Genomic DNA, 21356 nt, shown 5'->3' with positions numbered 1-21356 from the left:
GGATATTTTTAACACCCTGTATAGCAAGCACAGTTATGAAACCAAAGCACCCCGATGGAATGCTCATCAAAGCTGCTTAGTGTCCTGACATACTGTCCATTTTAAAGTTCATACCTCCAATTCATCACAACTGTTATTTAAATTTGAAATCAGATAATGGATGTGAAGTAGAAAACAATGATCATAACCCATTACCTCCTGGTCTAGTTGCCTCATAAGTGGTGCCTTGTTGGTATCACTTATGAGGTTCAGACCTGTCTTCGGACAGTTGACTCAACAGACAAACAAATGAATCTTATTTAAGTGTCTTTTGATTAATACCTTTCAAAGTTAGTTTCTTTCTTTGTTGTAAAATATAGTATATCGTAAGTGAAATTTTCCTACAATAACAATAATAATGAAGATATTATGCTCTACATTTGCAGAAAGTTAGTTCAATACCTACCTAACACATTACCCAAAAGACTTTGTGATTCTTATTATTTTCCTTAAGTTACAGAGAATCTAACAAAATGCTAAATATCTCAAAAACATACTTTTGAGGGATACCCCCTTCTTCCACTAAGCCCTTCAATTATCTACTATTACATCTATATAAAATAGAAATTTAAAACAATCAAAATACATTTTTTTTGTAATGACAGCAGGTTCGTCATGAATAGAAAATACCTCCAAATCTGCTGAGTCATCAATAACATTCGCGCTTATTTGTTTATTGTTATTGTTAAGTCATCTTAATTGTATATGTTTCTCCTTCATAAGGAAATGGAAGAAAGACTACAAATTGTGGCATTATGTGAAGATTTAGATGTAGAAGACATTTTGTTGATGCAAATGTTTTCAGAAGAAAGAGCAGCATCCAGTGCTGTCATGGAGGCGATGGAAACCCACAATTTTTTTTATTTAATCGTATGGAGAAAAGAAAATTTTGTCTGTATGGAGTCATACAGCATATGGTTGCCTAAGTTTTGTACACGATCTGTACAGATCTTAGACCATCTCTTGCTATTCCTAATGTATTTTGTTTGATGTTCATAAACAAAAATTGTCCACCTCTGCAGCACTGGAATCCACAATTATATAAAATAATGGTTGAAAAACAAGAAGTGCTCCAAATACACATTCCAAGATTCACGAGACAAGTGTGCATCTATGGTGGGGCTACATGGTGTATTCTTTAAATCTTGTTGTACAATTAAAATGTAAAGCAAAACAATTTCTTTACTTCTTCTTTAATATAAAAAAAAATCATTAAATGACAGTTGGCGAGATAGAGGAGAGTAAAATATATTTCAAGGGAGAAAACAAGGGGGAGGGCGTATGATCAAGAAAAAAATTACCTTGACAGTACTGGCAGCACCCTAATATTGTTGGTAATATTCAATCTCAAAGGAGAAGCCATTGTATCTTCACAGCATTAGGGTTCACGTTATCTGCTTTGAATAGTCACTGCTTATTACTAAAGCCCGGATTTCTAAGCAGAATGCATATTTTTTTCCACACTTTTAAAGGTAAGCAGAAAGATTATTCTTTGTAAGACACACCTAGATAAGAAATTTTAACTATGTTTATTAGTGTTAATAAATGCTTATTTCGCAGGAAAACGTTTTGCTTACTTATTTTATGATTTTTAATTCAAACTGCATATTTTACCCAAAGCTGTAATTTTAAAAGTGTGTTATTTCACTCCTCTCCGTGATTTATCACTGATTCCCTTTTTTTATTGGCTAATAAAAGGTGACTTCAGTCGAATGTGTAAGAAAGCAATGACCCAGGATGATGCGAAATAATACTGCGTAGTTCTAATTAGGAGAGAACCTTGGGATTCCCCACCAAGCTTCTACGACTAGGCAGGTCAATCGGTTATCGCACTTATCGGAATGATGTCATGTGCACGGATGGTGAATCTCCGAGTTCCAAGCTGCAGTGTGCAAGTTGTGCAACATGCGTTGGTTTGATAAGGTGTGTGAGATTGCTGCTGTTGTAGTTAAGGAATGCCACCCACAAAAACCTCTCAATCAGCATTCTTATGCAAATGCGTAAATGAGTTTGGAAGTAATATTTTCAATGAGGACGGCAGTGTTTTATTTTGTTTGGTGTGTGAAAAGAGTGTTTCTGCGAAGAAAAAATATGACATTGTGCAGCATAAGGACAGGTTTAAGAATAAATCTAAGTTAAACCAGCAACTGATTAAAAGCAATGTACAATTGAATTCTAGTGATACATTTTTTAAAGACATGTGTTTAGCATTAGCAGATTCTGACATTCCATTGTGGAAATTGAATAATGTGCAGCTTCGGGTATTTTTAGAAGAATACACAAACAAAAAGGTGCCGGACGAATCTACATTGCGCAAAAACTATATGCCACAGTGTTTTCAAGAAGTAATTTGTAATATTCGGGATAAAATGTAGGACGAAAACATACTAATTTCTATTGATGAAACCACAGATGCATCGGGACAGTGCATGTGTAGTGCTGTAGTTGGTGCTATGAAAACAGGCGGCAGATTATTTCTTCTTAATATACAAATAGCTACTTGACTGAATAAATCATTCCACTGTTGCAAAATTTTTCAACGACTCGTTACTTTTCTTGTGGCTAGAAGGGATTCGGTATGACAATTTATTGTTATTTCTCAGTGATGCTGCTGCATATATTGTTAAAGCAGGAGCTGGATTAAAAGTTCTTTACCCTAAATTAGTTCACTTGACGTGCCTTGCTCACGGTTTACCTGTGTCACTGAAACTGTTAGAAGTCAGTATAAAGACGAGAATCTTCTTTTTCCAGTGTGACAGCCTTCAATAAGGGGAGAGTTCTACGAAACAAATAATTTATCATATTTCCGTGTATTCGTTTTTGCTTATTTTGGTGTCTATTTTCACCATTTTTCGTGCTTATTTTGCTGTTTCCGTGTATTCGTTTTTGGTTATTTTGGGGCTTCTTTTCACACCATTTTTCGTGCCTATTTTGCTGTTTCCGTGTATTCGTTTTTGGTTATTTTGGGGCTTCTTTTCACCATTTTTCGTGCTTATTTTACTATTTGATTGTGCTTAGAAATCCGCGCTTTACTTATTACACTAGCATATATATCTTGATTCTGATAGGCTCTGCAATTAATGGCGTCATGATAGCATTAAAGAATTACAGACAGGCGGACTGTCAAAACTCTCTGATGTCTTTGGCTCTTCTTCTCTTGTCTTGGCTTAACTGATATCTAGAGCCGGATTTTCATGCACTGTCAAATCTTAAAACATGCATGCATTCGTGCACTATCATATGACAAGACATGCACAATGAAGTGAAAGAAAAAAATATGCACTATCAAAATTGAGTTCTACATGATGTTACATTTATATTTTATTTTGAAACAACATAAGCTTACTACAACTAATTTCTCAAAATTTTCTTCACTTAAGCTCATGTGTTTATCTGAAGCACATTCTTGAACACAGAAAATGATCGTTCTACATCACAAGAAGTGACAGATCCATACTTAAGAGATGAAATTTGGGACAAAGTGAGATCGAATTGTAAGTCATGCAAATCTAGTCTTTCAGGTAAAGCTCCCTGTAAATTAGATTTGAATAATTTCAAGGGAAAAATTGTTCCGGGGCCGGGTATCGATCCCGGGGCCTCTGGTTGAACGTACCAGCGCTCTGCCAACTGAGCTACCTGGGAACTCCACCCGACACTGTCTCTACTTTTCCCTTTATATCCACACAACTTGCGTGGACTGACGAAACGCCAGAGACCCACATCGAGTGCACACAAACTCTGTGTGACTTGGAATTGTGGTTTTCTGTTAACTTACACAGTGACGTATATATTATGCAAATCTAGTCTTTCAGGTAAAGCGCCCTGTAAAGCAGATTTGAATAATTTCAAGGGAAAAATTGTTCCGGGGCTGGTATCGATCCCGGGGCCTCTGGTTGAATGTACCAGCGCTCTGCCAACTCAGCTACCCGGGAACTCCACCCGACACCGTCTCAACCACAATTCCAAGTCACACAGAGATTGTGTGCACTCGATGTGGGTCTCTGGCGTTTCGTCAGTCCACGCGAGTTGTGTGGATATAAAGGGAAAAGTTGAGACGGTGTCGGGTGGAGTTCCCGGGTAGCTCAGTTGGCAGAGCGCTGGTACGTTCAACGAGAGATCCCGGGATCGATACCCGGTCCCGGAACAATTTTTCCCTTGAAATTATTCGAATTGTAAGTCTTTTGCATTCCGCATGGTCATGATTCCATCGAGAATCGAACCTGTGATCTTCCGGCTTTGCAGCGTTACATCTTAACCACGATGCGGCCCAAAATACACAAGTGCTTACGTCTTTATTACAACAATCACAATAAACTGCATCACTGTCCGTCTTTAGAAATTCCTTTTCCTCAATGCATTTTAACACAAGATTTATTCTTGCAGTTCTAACAGGAGCTATAGCAACACTTCACAATTCGACACAAAAGTATACTAAATTGCAGTTTGCAAGCATGCTGCTCCTGGCTTCCTTTCTTTCAATATTTTGACCCCTGGCGTGTAATGAGAGAGAGTTGGGGGTTGGAAATTTCAGTGTAACAAAGGGAGGGATTAGTGCGAAGTCTTTGGTTGCTACAAAACCATATTACGGGGAGCTTTCTTTTATTTTTTTTCCTCAATAAACAAATACCGTGGAAATAGCAGATTTTACGAAGCAACATTCATAAAGGTACTATTACGCAAGTTAACATAATATATCCACTAAATCCAGAAAAAAGAACATAACATGCAATATAAAATTCTAAATATGTGCTATTAAATCTAATATATTCAAAACATGCATTATGCATGAATTTACTCCCAAAAAGGCCAAAACATGCAAACAGGCATGGAAAAGTATGGTTATTTGGAATCAGTAAGGTATAAAACAAATATTTGAGAAGTGTAACAAGTTTATATAAAAACATGGAAATCTGGGTTCCACTGATATCCATTTTCAGTTTGTGCACCTCAGTGGGTATTATTACACAGAATACTGTGGATAGTGAGATTTTGAGTAAAAATGTGTCCATTCCTTTCCTACTAGAGGTCTCTTCAATGCTAAGAAAAGTTGAAAATTGAGTACATGTAATGGATGGGGTTGAACATAGAATTTTGCCTTTATTCGTTTTTATTCATTAACAGAGAAATCTTTTACAGTTTCCTAATTTGATATAATCCAGAGTTAGATATTATATTCCCCCTAAAACTTCATTGCTTTCAGCAAGATTAGAACCCATGACATTTGGACAAGAGATAAGCATAGAAAATTAGAAAAGAACAAAATATTAATTTTATTATGTTTCACTTAACTGTTCTTTCACATTATATTGACAATTTAATGTTAATCGTGAAATGTTCATTGCTGAATGGTACTGGGATGTGAAACTTGGAAAATAAATTATAAAGCCTAAAACCACAATTAACATTAATGATTTCATATTCTCTGATTAAAAAAGAACTTTTGTAGTCACGATATTATTATGAAGGTGACACAGTTGAGTTGTCTCATTATAGGATGTGAGATAATATGTATTCTTTCTTATACAGGAAGATTGCTGACATATCTTCAAAGGGAATGTGTTTGTGAGAGCAAACGAATCATGTCTGAGTTTAGCAAATATCGTCGTTTGGAAAAGATAGTGCAGCAATGAATGCAGCAATAATATGTATGGGAAGCCTCCAGACCAGCTAGATCCCAAGGAGTTGGAGAACTAACTATCATGCACTCACATGCTGAACTCTGTGTTCATTTCATTAGAGGGAGAATTATGGTAAGTCACAATAATTCGCCTGCTATACGTATATACTGACCATCAGGGACAGCTTTGGAGATCGGGAGAGGCAGCCGTCCTTACTAAGAAGTCAGACATTTTTACTTTTTAATATATTGAGCTTGCTATTTGGGAAAAGGAAATTGTATCAGAACAAGGATTCCATAATTGTACCGGTACCTATTTTTAAGAAGGGAGACAAGACTGATATTAACTTTTGAGGAATATCACTTTTGTTGACGTCGTACAAAATTTTGTCCAATATTCTTTTCAGAAGATTAACTCCGTATGTAGATGAAATTATTGGGAACCATCAATGTGGTTTTAGGCGTAAAAGATCAACTATTGATAAGATTTTTTGTATTCGACAGATATTGGAGAAAAAATAGGAGTATAAGTGTACAGTACATCAGTTATTCATAGACTTGAAAAAGGCATACCGATATGACTCTGTTAAGAGGGAAGTTTTATATAATATTCTTACAGAAGTTGGTATTCCAAAGAAACTAGTTCTATTAATTAAAATGTTTCTCAGTGAAATGTGCAACAGAGTCCATGTAGGCCAGTTTCTGTCAGATGTTTTCCAATTCACTGCGGGCTAAATCATGGAGATGCACTATCATCTTTACTTTTTAACTTTGCTCTAGAATATGCCATTAGGAAAGTCCAGGATAACAGAGAGGGTTTGAAATTGAATGGGTTACATCAGATTCTTGTCTACGCAGATGAATGAATATGGTAGGGGAAAATCCACAAATGATTAAGGAAAACACGGAAATTTTACTTGAAGGAAGTAAAACAATAGGTTTGGAAGTAAATCCCGAAAAGACAAAGTATATGATTATGTCTCATGTACGAAATGGAAATATAAAAATTGGAAATTTATCCTTCGAAGAGGTGGGAAAATTCAAGAATCTTGGAGCAACAGTAACAAATATAAATGACACTTGGGAGGAAATTAAACACAGAATAAATATGGGAAATGCCTGTTATTATTCGGTTGAGAAACTTTTGTTGCCCAGTCTGCTGTCAAAAAATCTGAAAGTTAGAATTTATAAAACAGTTATATTACTGGTGGTTCTATATGGTTGTGAAACTTGGACTCTCACTTTGAGAGAGGAACAGAGATTAAGGGTGTTTGAGAATAAGGTACTTAGGAAAATATTTGGGGCTAAGAGGGATGAAGTAACAGGAGAATGGAGAAAGTTACACAACGCAGAACTGCACGCATTGTATTCTTCACCTGACAATTATAAACATCAAATCCAGATGTTTGAGATGGGCAGGGCATGTAGCATGTATGGGCGAATCCAGAAATGCATATAGAATGTTAGTTGGGAGGCCGGAGGGGAAAAGACCTTTGGGAAGCCCGAAACATAGATGGAGGATAATATTAAAATGGATTTGAGGGAAGTGGGTTATTATGATAGAGACTGGATTAATCTTGCACAGGATAGGGACCAATGGCGAACTTATGTGAGGGCAACATTGAACCTCTGGGTTCCTTTTCTGTTGGAGCCACTGTTAATTACTGATGATGGGACAGCAGTAACCCCAAAACATGTCTGAGTAAAGAAGCCTTGATGAAAACATTGTGTTCATACAACTGTATTAACTATTTATCATATTTCAGTTATATTTGAAGAATATTTGTAATTTGTTATAGATAAATGTGATTTAATAACTTCAATGAAATGTAAGGATGCTGTGAAGCTTTCACTGACATCTCCCACATCCTTGATGGAAGAAGAGGTCATAATGATGTTTTTTGTGCTTGTTGTTGATAGTAGTTTGACTACATTTGCTTGTTTGTGTTACCTTACTCGTTTTACTTTTTTCAAGAATGACTTGGAAATTGGTGTGCTAATCGAAGTGCTCTGGTGTCAGAGTTGGAAGCCATGCTGCAGGGAAGTGAGCTCTGTCACCGCATGCAGGAGCTTCTGGGAAATTATCTGTTGCTAGAAAGATATTTCATGAAGGCTGTAGCTATGGATGCTTTAGAAGAGGGTTCACAGACATCTAGTATGGTTGATGATGTCTACTTCATAGTTAGGATATGTATATGGTAAGTAGAGTTAGCATCTACCTTTCGTGTAAATATGGACTTCTGGTGTCACTTTCTTTTTCTACACTTCAGAGTCTAAACACTGAAATTTTTAGCTTTACAGCTCTTTCAATGTTCACTGGATCTGTACTCTTATTGATCTTGTTCAGACTTTGGATTGTAATAGGAAGCTGTTTTAAATAGTCTGTAGTTTTTTTCATTCTGAGTAAATTATGTTCTGTCCATTTCACGCTGCATCCTACAACTTCGTTACCGAATTTATTTGGAACTCAACTCTTACATTTTCTTTCGAAACTTTCATTTGAGCTACCTGTATATTTTATCGTAATTACTGTATTTTGTGCTAGTGCCCAAATTATCAGCCATAAAGTAAAATGTTTAAGAAGCATTTTAATAGAATAGACATAAAGTCTGTGACTTTACCTTATTTTCTGCCATTGCAATATGTAACGAGAATTATTCTGAGATTCTTGTTGGCGAAGTGTCTGTTGTGTCTGTCACTAAAGAATATATATATATATATTTAAGTTGCAGTTCTTTCTGTGTCACACTGCTGGGACTCACACACTAAATAAACTGAAGAGCAGTATTATGCAATCGTTATACATTGACATTGTTATTGTATTTTCCAGTATCTGGTACAGTAAACCAGAATGCTGTTTGTTTAATAAACAGGATTTTTGAAAAGGATTAACACCTTGTAGAAATAGGAAAATAAGCATGGAGAGTATTTTTTAATTGTTACTGCGAATGTGTTCTTGTCAGTGTAGCAATTAATTTTGTATTGATCTTTTACCTTCCGTAAAATTGTGTTTTTCTCTTGTTAACTTCTGGAAGAGTTACTGAGCTAGCCTAAGGAATACCACGTGGAAGTGGACTATTTTATCTCCCGTCTGCAAGAATAATACAACCATGAACAAAAATCACAGACAACACTACAGAAATCTCAATTTAGGGTAGCAAGAGACATCACTGGCAAGTACAGTAAAACCACAGTCTAGTACATACAGTCACAAAGCTCAGTACGTATGGAATATGCATCCAGTGACAGTTGAACTTTAGCTGCTAACCATTAGGATCACTATTATTGCCTCATCACTAGAGCTCTATATAGACAGAGTATCTTAATTGTTTTCCTTGCCACTTGCCAACAATGCGGCACTCTGGTTCACGTGACTTTGCCTACTAGTAGTAGCATAAGAAAACCATTAAACTGAATTAAATAGTAATTTTCTTCTTAGTTTAAAGACAGTAAAATGCCTCAGTGTTGTGTATATGGATATAACACAAGGCAAGAGAAAGATTTACATCTTTATCGGATACCTCAAGGGCAAGGATAAACTGGTGCAAATGAACACCAACTAAACACTCACGATTATGCGAAGTGAGTATGGTATTAATGCTGGTTTATTTCCTCGCAAATGCTGATTATTTCCTATACATAATATAATATAATATAATATAATAATATATAAAATAAATCAATAAAATTTAACATAATATAATACAATATACAGTGTTACTATAAATTATCTTTCCGATTACAAACTTGAATAACTATCGTTAGGAGACACTTAGAAACATGATACTGGTATCAATGGAAAGAGAAACTCAAATATTTTTTGTTATCCATTCGGTTAAATCACATGTGCTACTCATAAATCAGCAAAAATTAGAAAATTAAAAAAACATTAAATTGGTATCAACAGAAACAGAAACTCCAACAATTTTTTCACTGCAAAACATGTAACATGGAACAGAAAGAGAAACATTTGGTTCACAACCGTAAGTCACATGTGCTCACATGTGTCACACAACAGACATCAAGTCTGTAGTCAATTTCCTGCCATACATGTTGTAGCATTGGACCATCCACCAGTGCAATGGCCTCTGTGATGTGGACACGAAGATCCTCAATGGTAGATGGTAATGGTGGCTGATACACTTGTTATTTTATAAAACCCCACAGAAAAAATCACAAGGAGTGAGTTCGGGGGAACGTGGAGGCCAATGCAAACATTCTAAGTCTTCACGGCCAGCACGTCCAATCCATCTCCTTGGAAGTCGTGTATTCAGTTCGTTTCTGACATCTAAGTGGTAATGGGGTTGTGCCCCATCCTGCTGAAAAATGAGACCTTCGATGTCCTGTTCCAGTTGTGGAAGAAGTCATAACTGTAACATGTCTAGGTACGAATTACCTGTGACTGTCGCCTCGACAAAAAAGAAAAGGCCATACACCTTTTCACAGCTTATAGCACAAAACACGTTCACTATGGGGGAGTCGTGTACATGTTCCACATAATTGTTAGGATTTTCCAAAGCCCATATCCTGACATTGTGTTTGTGTACTTTTCCTGACAGATGGAAAGTGGCTTTGTCACTAAACACCAATGATTCGATGAAACCTTCAGTTTCCATTCCTCACAGAAAGACTGTCGCTTGGCTTTGTCGTCTGGTTTCAGAGCCTGCAACAATTGCAGACAGTATGGATGGAACTTCAAACGTTTCCGTAAAATCTTCCACACAGTTTGTTGGGAGATGTTTAATTCTGTACTGGCTTTTACGGTGGATTTCTGTGGACTTTGTGTGAAACTCTCTCTCACACGCTCCACATTTGCCTCATTTACTGATGGACGAGCGGTTGATTTCCGCTTACAGATGCATCCCCTCGTTTTGAAGTCAGCATACCACTTACGGATACTGGACCCACTGGGTGGATCAACACCAAATTTTCTTCTAAAATTGCGTTGTACAGTGGCAACAGACTGGGATATGTGAAAATCTAGCACATAAAATGCCCTCCTATCTTCGTTTGCAACTATTTCTGTTACATCTCCTCCTAGCAACGAAATTAATAAATATGCGACAGGTTCACCAACATAACAAAAAATATTTGAGTTTCTCTTTCCATTGATACCAATATCATGTTTCTAAGTGTCTCTTAACGATAGTTATTCAAGTTTGTAATCGAAACGATCATTTATAGTAACACTATATTATATGTGATACATAAGTTATAATATATTATATATCTTAACTATATTATAATGATATATAATTAAATAATAAAATTTGTATTAGGCCTGCAGCTTTCTTATTTTTCATAATATTTTCCATTTTAAATATGACACAGGCTGGCACTAACGAATTGGAAACCTGGACTACAGAGAAATCTGCAGATTTATCCATTCCACCAGAAGAATGCAACTGTGGCCTGAAGAAAGATTCACAGCAGATGGAGCAGGAAATTGGTGTGCTTCAATGTCAGCTTGATGTGATTAAAAAGAAGTTAAACAAAGCCTTGAAAGAAAGTGAATCACTGACAGAGAGGTTAGATAAGTCTCTAAATGATAACAAAATATATTTCCTAAAAAGGGGTACAATAATACTTGCAGTAGGTCTACATTGTACATTTACTCTCTCTCTTTGCCAGAGCTAATATGCGAGTAACATGTATTTGCAATGCTTCTAATTGAGATATTACATTTAAAAGTTCATAGGTCATACGTGAGACATTTAGCTACATGTCAGTGTATTTACAATTATTATCAGTGCCCTAGAATGGAATTTGCAGCATAAAAACAGAGAGAGCATCAATTTCCCTATTCCAACAATGTTAACAGAGTGAGGGCTTGGGTCCAGCCACTGACCTTTGCGGTACTCTGTCTATATAGAGCTCTACTCATCACAGACCCCTTCCCTAGCAGACGACAAAATGTATTATACTTTCGTTATCTTGTTTTTGACACTTCCCTTCCTTTATTGAAATATTAAATACATAAGGTTTATTTATTATTTTCATGAAGTACGGTACATAGTATGTTTTATGAACTCAGCTTGCTGGCTCTTTCAGAAGAAGGATAACTCTGGCCTCTTTTTCTTACAGTTTATAGCACTGCAAACGTCTCCTCCTTGTCCCATATTATTATTCTAATTATTGTATTTTAGCCATTAACATTTATTACAACCGATAACGAACATTTCACAGTTTACACAACTTTTCTTCACAAGGAACAATGCGAAATAGTACTGGCACAGTCTATTGTTCCTAGTACTCCCAGTTGCTAACTGCTTGCAGCACTGTATCACGAGAAATGCCAAATATCACCTTAAGCTTCGTGACTGTATGATATTAGACTGTGGTAAAACCCCGTTTTAACATTGCCACTTTTAAGAAATTCCGTTTTTAAGGAATAATCTATTAAGGCCCAGCCAAATTGCCATAAGAATAATGTAATTAATTCGTGCTTTTAAGGAAACTGGGTTAAGAAAAATCCCACTTTTAAGGAATATTTTTGAAGTGGATTTTGTGATAATGAAGCCAGAAATATTGAATAGACTTTCAGTAACCAGTAGTATCAGATAGTAATGTGGTGCCACGCAGTAACATTATTCTTTGCAGTTCTTTATGGTCTTGCTTTCGCAGAGTGGTTGCTTTGCTTGCTTTGTTCTCGTGAGTTGTGTGGATCCTGTTTCCATGTTCATTTGTTAGTTTATACTGTTTATACACTGTTATAATGGCAACTAAATGGAAGAAATTAACTATCAGACGGAAAGTGAAAATAATAAGAAATGTGGAGGTTAATCCTCACATAACAGTATCGCATATGACAGAAAAGCATGGTTTGCCAACTACTTCATTACGGGGAATAATGAAGAACAAAGAAGAAATTTTCAATGCCGAGTTTCATTGTGGTTCGGGTTCAACCAGATGGAAAATCATTCATGTCTCACCATTTGAAGAGTTAAGAAATATAATGAAATATATTGTAAATAATAATTGTAGGCCTAATTAATTAATTATAATGTTTGGTATATAACGCACATGTTAGTACTAATTAATTTAAGCTTTGTATTGTATTGTATTGTATTGTATTTATTAACATTCCATGGTATTCATACATGCTTACAGCTAGAATATGGAACAAGTCAAAAAACTTAATACTATTATAAAATCTTAATTTATAGTCACAGTCTAGATGAAATATATACAGACGAGTTTTACAATATAGTCTACTAGTACAACACATAGTTTTAGTATCAATTTCATGAAGTGTTATTGAATGTCATGAATTCACCTACAGAATAGAAGGCGTGAGAAATTAGTTACGTTTTTAATTTGGCCCTAAATAATTTTATGTTTTGAGTTTCATTTTTTATATCAATAGGGAGGCTATTAAAAATTTTTACTGCCATATAACGCACTCCTTTTTGATAGCATGATAGACTTGCCGATGGAGTATGAAAGTCATTTTTTTGACGTGTATTTATGCTATGAACTGTTGAATTAGTTACAAAGTTTTCACAATTACATACGAGGAAGATCATTAATGAAAAGATATACTGACAAGCCATGGGGATTATTTGTAGTTTTTTTAAAATAGTCCTACACGATTCCCTAGATTTGGCACCTACTATTATTCTAATTACTCTTTTTTGTAATAGAAATATATTGTTACCATCTGTGGAATTTCCCCAGATTATTATTCCAAAACTCATTACCAAGTGGAAGTATGCAAAGTATATTGTTTTTAAGGTATTGATATTTACTATCTTTTGCATAGATCTAATAGCAAAACAAGCTGAATTTAGTTTGGGGGTAATTTCTTTAATATAATTTTTCCAATTTAACACATTATCAATTTTTAAGCCAAGAAATTTGGTTGTTGTTGTTTCTAATAGGGATCTATTATTAATTATTGCACTAGAAATTTGCGACGTCGAATTTGGAGAGGATTTAAATTGAATTATGTTAGTTTTGTTACAATTTAATACTAATTTATTGACTGAGACCAGTCACATATTTTGAAGAGAATTTCCTCCCATTTTATGCAAGCAGTATTTAAGGTGAAAAAAGTAATCCCTCAGAGATTCCTTAAAAAGGGGTTCTACTGTAAGAGAAAAAAATAGCATGAGCTATCAAGAGAGTTGCTATTGAAAAACAGTAGCAGTATCTTTCCATGTAAATATACATTTTTATTCACAGTCAGATTCAATATTATCGCGTAATTGCAATGAATGTTGTCTTATGGTCATCTTTTTTCGATTTTATTCCATTTGAGAACCTCTGTTATTATGTTTTATCATAGAATATGTCTTTCCCCACACCGATTTAATGGACACTGTTCCGGGATCTTTGATGAAACAAAAAAAGGCAGAATTTAAAATGCTTACTTTAGGAAGACTATGAGCCACAGTGGAATGCTAATGTTAGGCCGTGAATCAATGCAATTTGTGTGACCAGCGACACCACCTCCCCTCGCTATGGGCGTGATCAGCATCGAGAGCAGCTGCAGGCCTTTGTGACCACTCATGTGATTCGTAATTCGTGATAATAGGCATGTTGAGTGAGCCGCAGTGAAGCCAGGACTAATTTTGGAATGTTGCTTCATATGAAAATGCATGCCCTTCATTAATTGAATATCCTTCCTCAATTAAATTAGTTAGGTATAACTCAAAGAAAATTTATAGGTATAGTCCTGTTACTCTCATTTCCGACAGCCAATCACGTTGCTACATTTAAATGTGTGTGTCTTGTGATTCGCTGCTTATGACGTTATGCACTTCCTAAGGCTCGATAAATACTTAATATAATCGCCCGCCATTTTGCCTCTTTCATTGGCGTTTGCAGAAAGCACACGAAGACGTTATTTGCCACTCAATTATTTGCTCAATTACAGTGCATTTGATTTATTATCATAGGAGCTACGACATGATAATGTTTAACGGTGTGGCAAATCGATTCCTCGTCTGGTAGTTCAGGAACGAAAGAACGGAAATGGCGAACGATAATACCTACCTAGTCTTTATAGAGCCTTTACTTCCTAAGGCTTAAGCAAAGAGGAGGAGTCATACCGGAAATAACAGCAACGCGACTATAATAAAATGCTGCTTTGCCAGGACAAACAAAATCCTGTGCTTAAATCAGAACTACGTAAATCTGGGTTACATATAAATTAGTTTCAACTGTAATAAAATTGGTTTCACAATTGATTTGTTTATGCTTACTTTTGCCTTTTGGGTCATCCCTAAAATGTTAATTTTTCCAAATTGTTTCCCTTAAATATACTGGAATTCTGTTACCTTTATTTGTTCGTTCAAATGGTTACTTCAAACTTGCATAAGTAGTAATATTTATTTTTTAAAATTTTAATTTTGACACTTGATCAATAACATTATTAACCACAACAACTTGTGTATTATACCAGGAAATCGAGATTGTTATAGCTTTAGTCTTTTGATGATATACAGTCATGTTAAACTGGTGAAATGATCGCTGGAGATCATCAACATTTCAGCAAATAAAACAACGTCATCTACATAATAAAGAATTTTTATTTCCTTGTTTCCCAGGGAGTAATATTTCACTGCCAGTCAGGTTGAACCCATGAACATTGGGGCTAATAGCGAGAATAATTGCCAGTGGACTGTTGAAGACTTTATTATTGCTAAGTAATATTGAACACTTAAATTGTGTATTAATTTACATGCAGTGCTTTAAGTATAGAAGGAATGAACTTGGAGTCGTTATTTAAAAGTTGAATGCATTACTGTTGTTCTTCCAGTCGAGCTAGCACAAGTTCCAGTCTGGACAGGGTTTGTGCAGTTATCAACAATGCCTTTGCTCTCCTGGAGACAGACTTCCGTGAAGTTCTGAGGCAGCAGCTGCGACAGGGTTACCTGTCAGGTTATCTGGCATACAGTGTGCTGCACACTTCCATACAGCAAGGGCGATTAGATTCAGAACAAGCACGCCTCATGTTCTAGGTGAGTTGTCCATCTTGGAGTTGTTAAAATTTTGACCTTATGTTCCTCATACTGGAAAAATTGCAGTTGGAGAGACTGTAGTGATACTGCTACGTGTTTTATTTCCAGTTCTGTATCCTTCTTTCATACATGACATCAGAAATAAGATTTGAAATGTTGATAGACTAGATATAAATGTTGTTGTTGTTTTCTAATGCCAGGCGTTTGACAATGAAGTCATTTTACCTCTTGCACTCCAATATTTTTCAAAGATATTATCATGGCCAGCCACTGAAGCACAGATTTTGAGGTGTTCCGAATCCATTTCTTGGTTTGAGTTGCACAATGGGCAGTTAGGGGACTGATATATTCCAATTCTATGCAGGTGTTTGGCCAAACAATCATGGCCTGTTGCCAATCTAAATGCAGCTACAGACGATTTTCGTGGTAAATCGGGAATTAACTGTGGATTATGATGCAGAGAGTTCCATTTTTCCCCTTGAGATTGTGTTATCAAATTTTGTTTGTTGAAGTCTAAGTATGTAGATTTAATAAATCTTTTCACAGAGTAATACGTAGATTTAGTAACAGGTCTGTAAGTAGCAGTGCTGCCCGTCTTTGCTAAAGCATCCGCATTCTCGTTTCCCAGGATTCCACAATGGGATGGTATCTATTGGAATACAATTCTTTTATTGAGTGATATTAATTGAGAGAGCATTTTAGTTATTTCTGCTGTTTGAGATGAAGGTGTGTGTTTAGAGACGATTGATAGAATAGCTGCTTTGGAGTCTGACAATATAACTGCATTATTAAATTTATTGATGTGGCATAGAAGATTCCTGAGACTTTCACTTATTGCAATGATTTCTCCATCAAAACTTGTTGTTCCAAGATGTAAATGTACTATATCTGCTTCATGACATCAGTTCTGGTACTCATCGGGTGGAGTGAATAAAAATTGAAGTAGCTGCTAGTAGTACTAGTAATTAATGCTGATTGATATTTACAAGTAGTAGTTTTTTTTTTTTTTTTTAATTTGTGTCAATTATCTTTTGGATAAAATTGCTTCCCATTCAATTGTGTAAAACAATTTATTATCAACACTGAAGCTATGAGCAGTATGCAATGAAGATAAATACAAACAAGAAGAAGAACATGGTTATCAGAAGAAAATAAAGAAGGTGAACTTGCGAATTCTAAATGAGACAGTAGAGCAAGTACAGAGCTATTATTATCATAGGTCCAAGAAAAGAGCAACCGGCCAGCAGTGCCCTGCATGTTTACCGCCGCATGCTAACTGTTTCTCCCGTGCAATCGACCTCCAGTAGCTATATGGAAGTCGTGTAATGAAACTCAATTCTTCAAGTGTACAACGTTAGTGTATAAAGTTTAGGATTAGTGTGTATTTAGGTAATGCCTAGCAACAAATTCTCATTGTGTGAACGTGTGTATATGTACAATACATTCATAAAAGGCAGAAGGTCGTGTGCGAAAACAAGACGAAAATTTCGAATAAAGTTTCCAAACAGACCTGTCCCTTCTGCCAAAACAATTAGATGAGTCGCTCTTTCAGTTGTTACCCTTAACAACACGCTAATCCCTTATTCATCTGTCGTAAAAAATCTTGGCTTCTTTTTTGATAATAATCTAAGTTGGAATTTTCAAGTTAAAGAAACGATAAAAAAAATCTGTTCCTCCATTCACTGTTTGAGTCGCTTGAGAAACTTCTTGCCCCAGCAACTAAAACTTACCCTAGTGCAAACCCTAGTAACGCCGCACTTCGATTATTGTGACGTTTTGTTAAGTGACCTAAGTTCTGAATTGTCAGTCAAGTTACAGCGAGCTCAGAATATGTGCGTCAGATACGTGTGCAACATCCGACGGTATGATCATATATCACCATCCTTCGCAAGTCTCTCGTGGCTCCGACTTAAAGAACGTAGAACTTTACACTCTTTGTCTTTACTCTTTCGAATTCTGCACACTTCAACACCAAATTACCTTTCGTCTCGTTTCTCTTATCTATACTCTAACCACGACGTAAATACCAGATCACTTATCTGTGGCACACTAAGTATACCTCTTCATAGAACATCTTGTTATTCATCATCTTTTACAATATCCACCTCGCGTCAATGGAATTCCTTGTCACAAAGTATTAGGGGCTGCAAGACAATAAACACCTTTAAGAACAGCTTAAAAGATAACCTTATTAGCATTTCACTCCAATCATACTGATTTAAACTATCACTGACTACATTGTTACTTTTTTCTTTAGACATCATCCTGATTGTGCTGTATTTTAATTGTCTCGTAATAATCTCTTTCTATTACCTAATATTATTTGAAATATATTAACATTCTATGTATTTTAGTTTAATTCTGCTACACAGTTTATTTCAGTGTTTAATTAATAGTTCATAGTATTTTGTTGTTTAATTTGTAAATAACTTTTGTATACATGTAACTCTCATCTAAATCAAATTGTTGGATTCTTTGTAAGTTCAAGCATATGTATATACACTTTTTGCTGGTTGAGTGGAAGAGAAGGCCTTACGGCCTTAACTCTGCCAGCTAAAATAAATCATTATTATTATTATTATTATTATTATTATTATTATTATTATTATTATTATTATAAAAGATTTAAAGAAACAGGCTCAGTGAAGAATCGAAAATCAAGCAGGAAAAATAGTGTTCTTACACGGAACGATTGTCAGTTTATTTCCTACCGGTACAAGATTCCACCACTGCTCATACAACTGCCATGTCAATGAGGGAATTGAAGCGTATTTTCGATACGAGAGTAATCAGTAATAATTTGAGGCCTCCACAAAGCCCAGATATAACACTCTGTGACTTTAATTTATGGGGAACACTAAAAGGTAGGGTTTATAGGAAAAGTCTTCATTCTGTAGATAATTAAGAGACTATATACGAGAAGAAATCCAAGCTATCAATGATGTGGAACTTCAAAGTGTTGTTCATTCATCAAAAGATGTCAGTTGTGTGTGGCTGCAAACGGGGGCCATTTTCAGCAACAACTGTGAGGATGGCAAGTCCAAATTATTGAACATTTATTGTTAGTACTGTTATATATTGGAGAAGCACCGGAGAAATGGTTATGCGCTCGGCGGAAACCACGCAGGGCACGGCCGGCCGGCCACTCTTTTCTGGGACTTATGATAATAATAGCTCTGTAGATAGCTTCAAATATTTGGGGTGTACTACTATAAGCAATGACATGAGCTGCTGCCAGGAAGTCAAAAGGAGGACAGCAGTGGCAAAGGAAGCTTTTAATATAAGAAGGAGCATCTTCTGCAGACCTCTGGAAAAAGAATAATGGACGAGACTAGTGAAGTGCTTTGTGTGAAGTGGGGCATTGTACAAGACAGAAACAGGGACATTATGACGAAGTGAAGAGAAGCGAATAGAAGCATTTAAAATGTGGATATGGAGAAGGATGAAGCATGTGAAATGAACAGACAGAATAAGAAATGAAGCTGTGTTGGAAAGAGTGAGTGATGAAAGAATGATGCTGAAACTGATCAGGAAGAGAAAAAGAAATTGGCTGAGAAGAAACTGCCTACTGAAGGGAACATGAGAAAAGTTCATGCAGAGACTAAGAGGAAGGCAGAAAATAGGAAAGATTTGAGAATGCTGGTTTTGCAGTGAAAAACCTGTCCTTGGGCAGAAAGCTATGAATGAATGAATCAGCGAATCAACACTGATTATTTAAAATTGGCTATGACTTTTTAAAACAACAGTGTATAATGTGAGATTTATTTAATCTCAATCTTCATTTATTAAATTTTAACAATAACTTAGTTATTTTTTAATATTTATCAGTTATATTGTTTATATTGTTCAGTCTACACTTACCACATTACAAACAATGAATTACATCATTGATTATATAACATATTTTTAAGACAAGCGCTTTTGCCTAACAGCAACTTCAGGTCAACAGTATACCTGATAAATATTCAATCTAATAGTAACTTATCTGAAAACAACAATGTCTGTCAAATTAGTTTTTAGTAATAATTTAATGAATTTTAGTTTTTCAGTGTGAGTTCTTGATCAGAGAAGAGTGTAAATAATGAGAATGATACTCAACTTGGATTTTGATATTGATATATTTATTTCTACAACTCTTATTTGGTAATGGGTCGCCACCACATCTCTGTATTCGTGCTTCCTATTACCTTCTAATTACAATAAACTTTCATTGACGTGTGCAGTCATCTTATTTTACCTTTTTTACCTCTATTACTATAATACATACTCTCAATTTGCTTTCTATCCTCTCCCCTTAAAATGTTCCCTTCTTTCTAATGAACACCTCACCACTTTTATTGTTTACTTATATTTGAAGTACTTCCTATCATCTAAAATTTCCCTAATTTTGAACTAACTTTTACTAACACTATTTAATCATACTCATTCACTTTCATCACTAATTTACAATCAGTTCTACCTCTCCTCACTTCTGTCATCACTCTTAGCCCCTATTTCTCCATTAAACACTGAATCACATGTTTATTTTGTTAAACTGTCCCCTTTCACCCCCGATAAATTTTCCGTTTGCCACTATTTTTGTAAGTCAACTCAACCTTCATTTGTAAACTTACATTAAAATACTTGCTGTCTTCCTATCATTTCAATTTCTCTAATTGTACGCTAACTTAGTCGACGCTCCAATATTAGTAACATTTCACTACCAATTACTATTAACAAACACTTCTAATTTTCTCTAGTCACTTCCTTTATCAACTCTTGTTTCTCTGGACACTAATTCACTTATTCTTTCATACATTCTCTCTCCGATTATTTTGCTAGTTACTCTTACTCCTTGAACATTCACTTTATTGTTTCTATGTCTTTTGCCACACTTTTATCACTCCACCCCCTTAAGCATCAACTTCTTAGACTGTAGTTCTGCGGTTCCTTATTTCCTTCCTTTCCCTCACAAGTAGATGGACTACCCAAATCTTCTTTACTTCCCCAATTTGGATTTGCATATTGTTTTGCAGTGAACACCAATATCTTTATCAACTACAATTCCACTTACAAATCTAAGAAAATTTTCCATCTTCTGTTCGTTGTTTAAGGCACCTTCTCGTGTTTAATGAATTACTTTCTTCCAAGAAGTGAGATGTAAGCCATTATAAATTTTCCTCCGTGAATCTAAACAAACTGCGGTTATATTCTTCTCGAGTTATGATTAGTTCTCTACACTTTGTGCGTTCCTATTTTCATTGAAGCAGTAATTAGGATAAGGTATTACAATTACTGTAAAACATACTGTAAGTATTGTCTGTATTAGTATCGTGCATTTCATACTCTATGTTCAGTTCAAGTTTGTCAAGTGTGACAAGAACCGAAGTTTGCTTTGAAGAAGTGGATCTGTCTCGCTCGCTCAGTCTTGCGCCTTGTATGATCTGTGCTCTTGAAGTTCGCTGACCTCTCTTACACTCCTCTCCCAACCCTTCATGCTTTTAGCCGAGTAAGGATTTTAAAACAAATCTTGTGAAATTTTATTTAGTTCTAAGGAGAGATAATTTTTATTACAAAAATATTATTAAACTTCAACAGAAATATATGTACATATAAGTATATCACATAATGTTCTAAAATACATGACAGTTGTTACTATACCAATTACCGAAAGAAAATAGCTAGTTTATTACATCTATTTATTTATAGTTAGAAATAAATTTAGGCTTATTTTATTTTGTTTCATTTTATTTTTT

At 35.3% G+C, this 21356-nt stretch overlaps 1 protein-coding gene across 1 annotated transcript in view; it reads left to right on the top strand.

The window, feature by feature from the left end:
• The window catches only part of LOC138715539 (uncharacterized), a 171754-nt gene that overhangs the window by 74601 nt on the left and 75797 nt on the right, over positions 1-21356 (top strand). The window contains exons 9-12 of the mRNA XM_069848584.1: positions 5566-5789; positions 7632-7854; positions 10988-11184; positions 15420-15621. Coding sequence (XP_069704685.1) covers positions 7846-7854; positions 10988-11184; positions 15420-15621 — 408 coding nt within the window. The 5' untranslated portion in view covers positions 5566-5789; positions 7632-7845. The remainder of the gene's footprint in view (positions 1-5565; positions 5790-7631; positions 7855-10987; positions 11185-15419; positions 15622-21356) is intronic.

This window comes from Periplaneta americana, chromosome 15 (genome assembly GCF_040183065.1).
Source record: "Periplaneta americana isolate PAMFEO1 chromosome 15, P.americana_PAMFEO1_priV1, whole genome shotgun sequence".
Classification (NCBI taxonomy): Eukaryota; Metazoa; Arthropoda; class Insecta; order Blattodea; family Blattidae; genus Periplaneta; species Periplaneta americana.
Note: the sequence above shows the minus strand (reverse complement) of the source record. Positions and strands in the feature narration are given on the sequence as shown.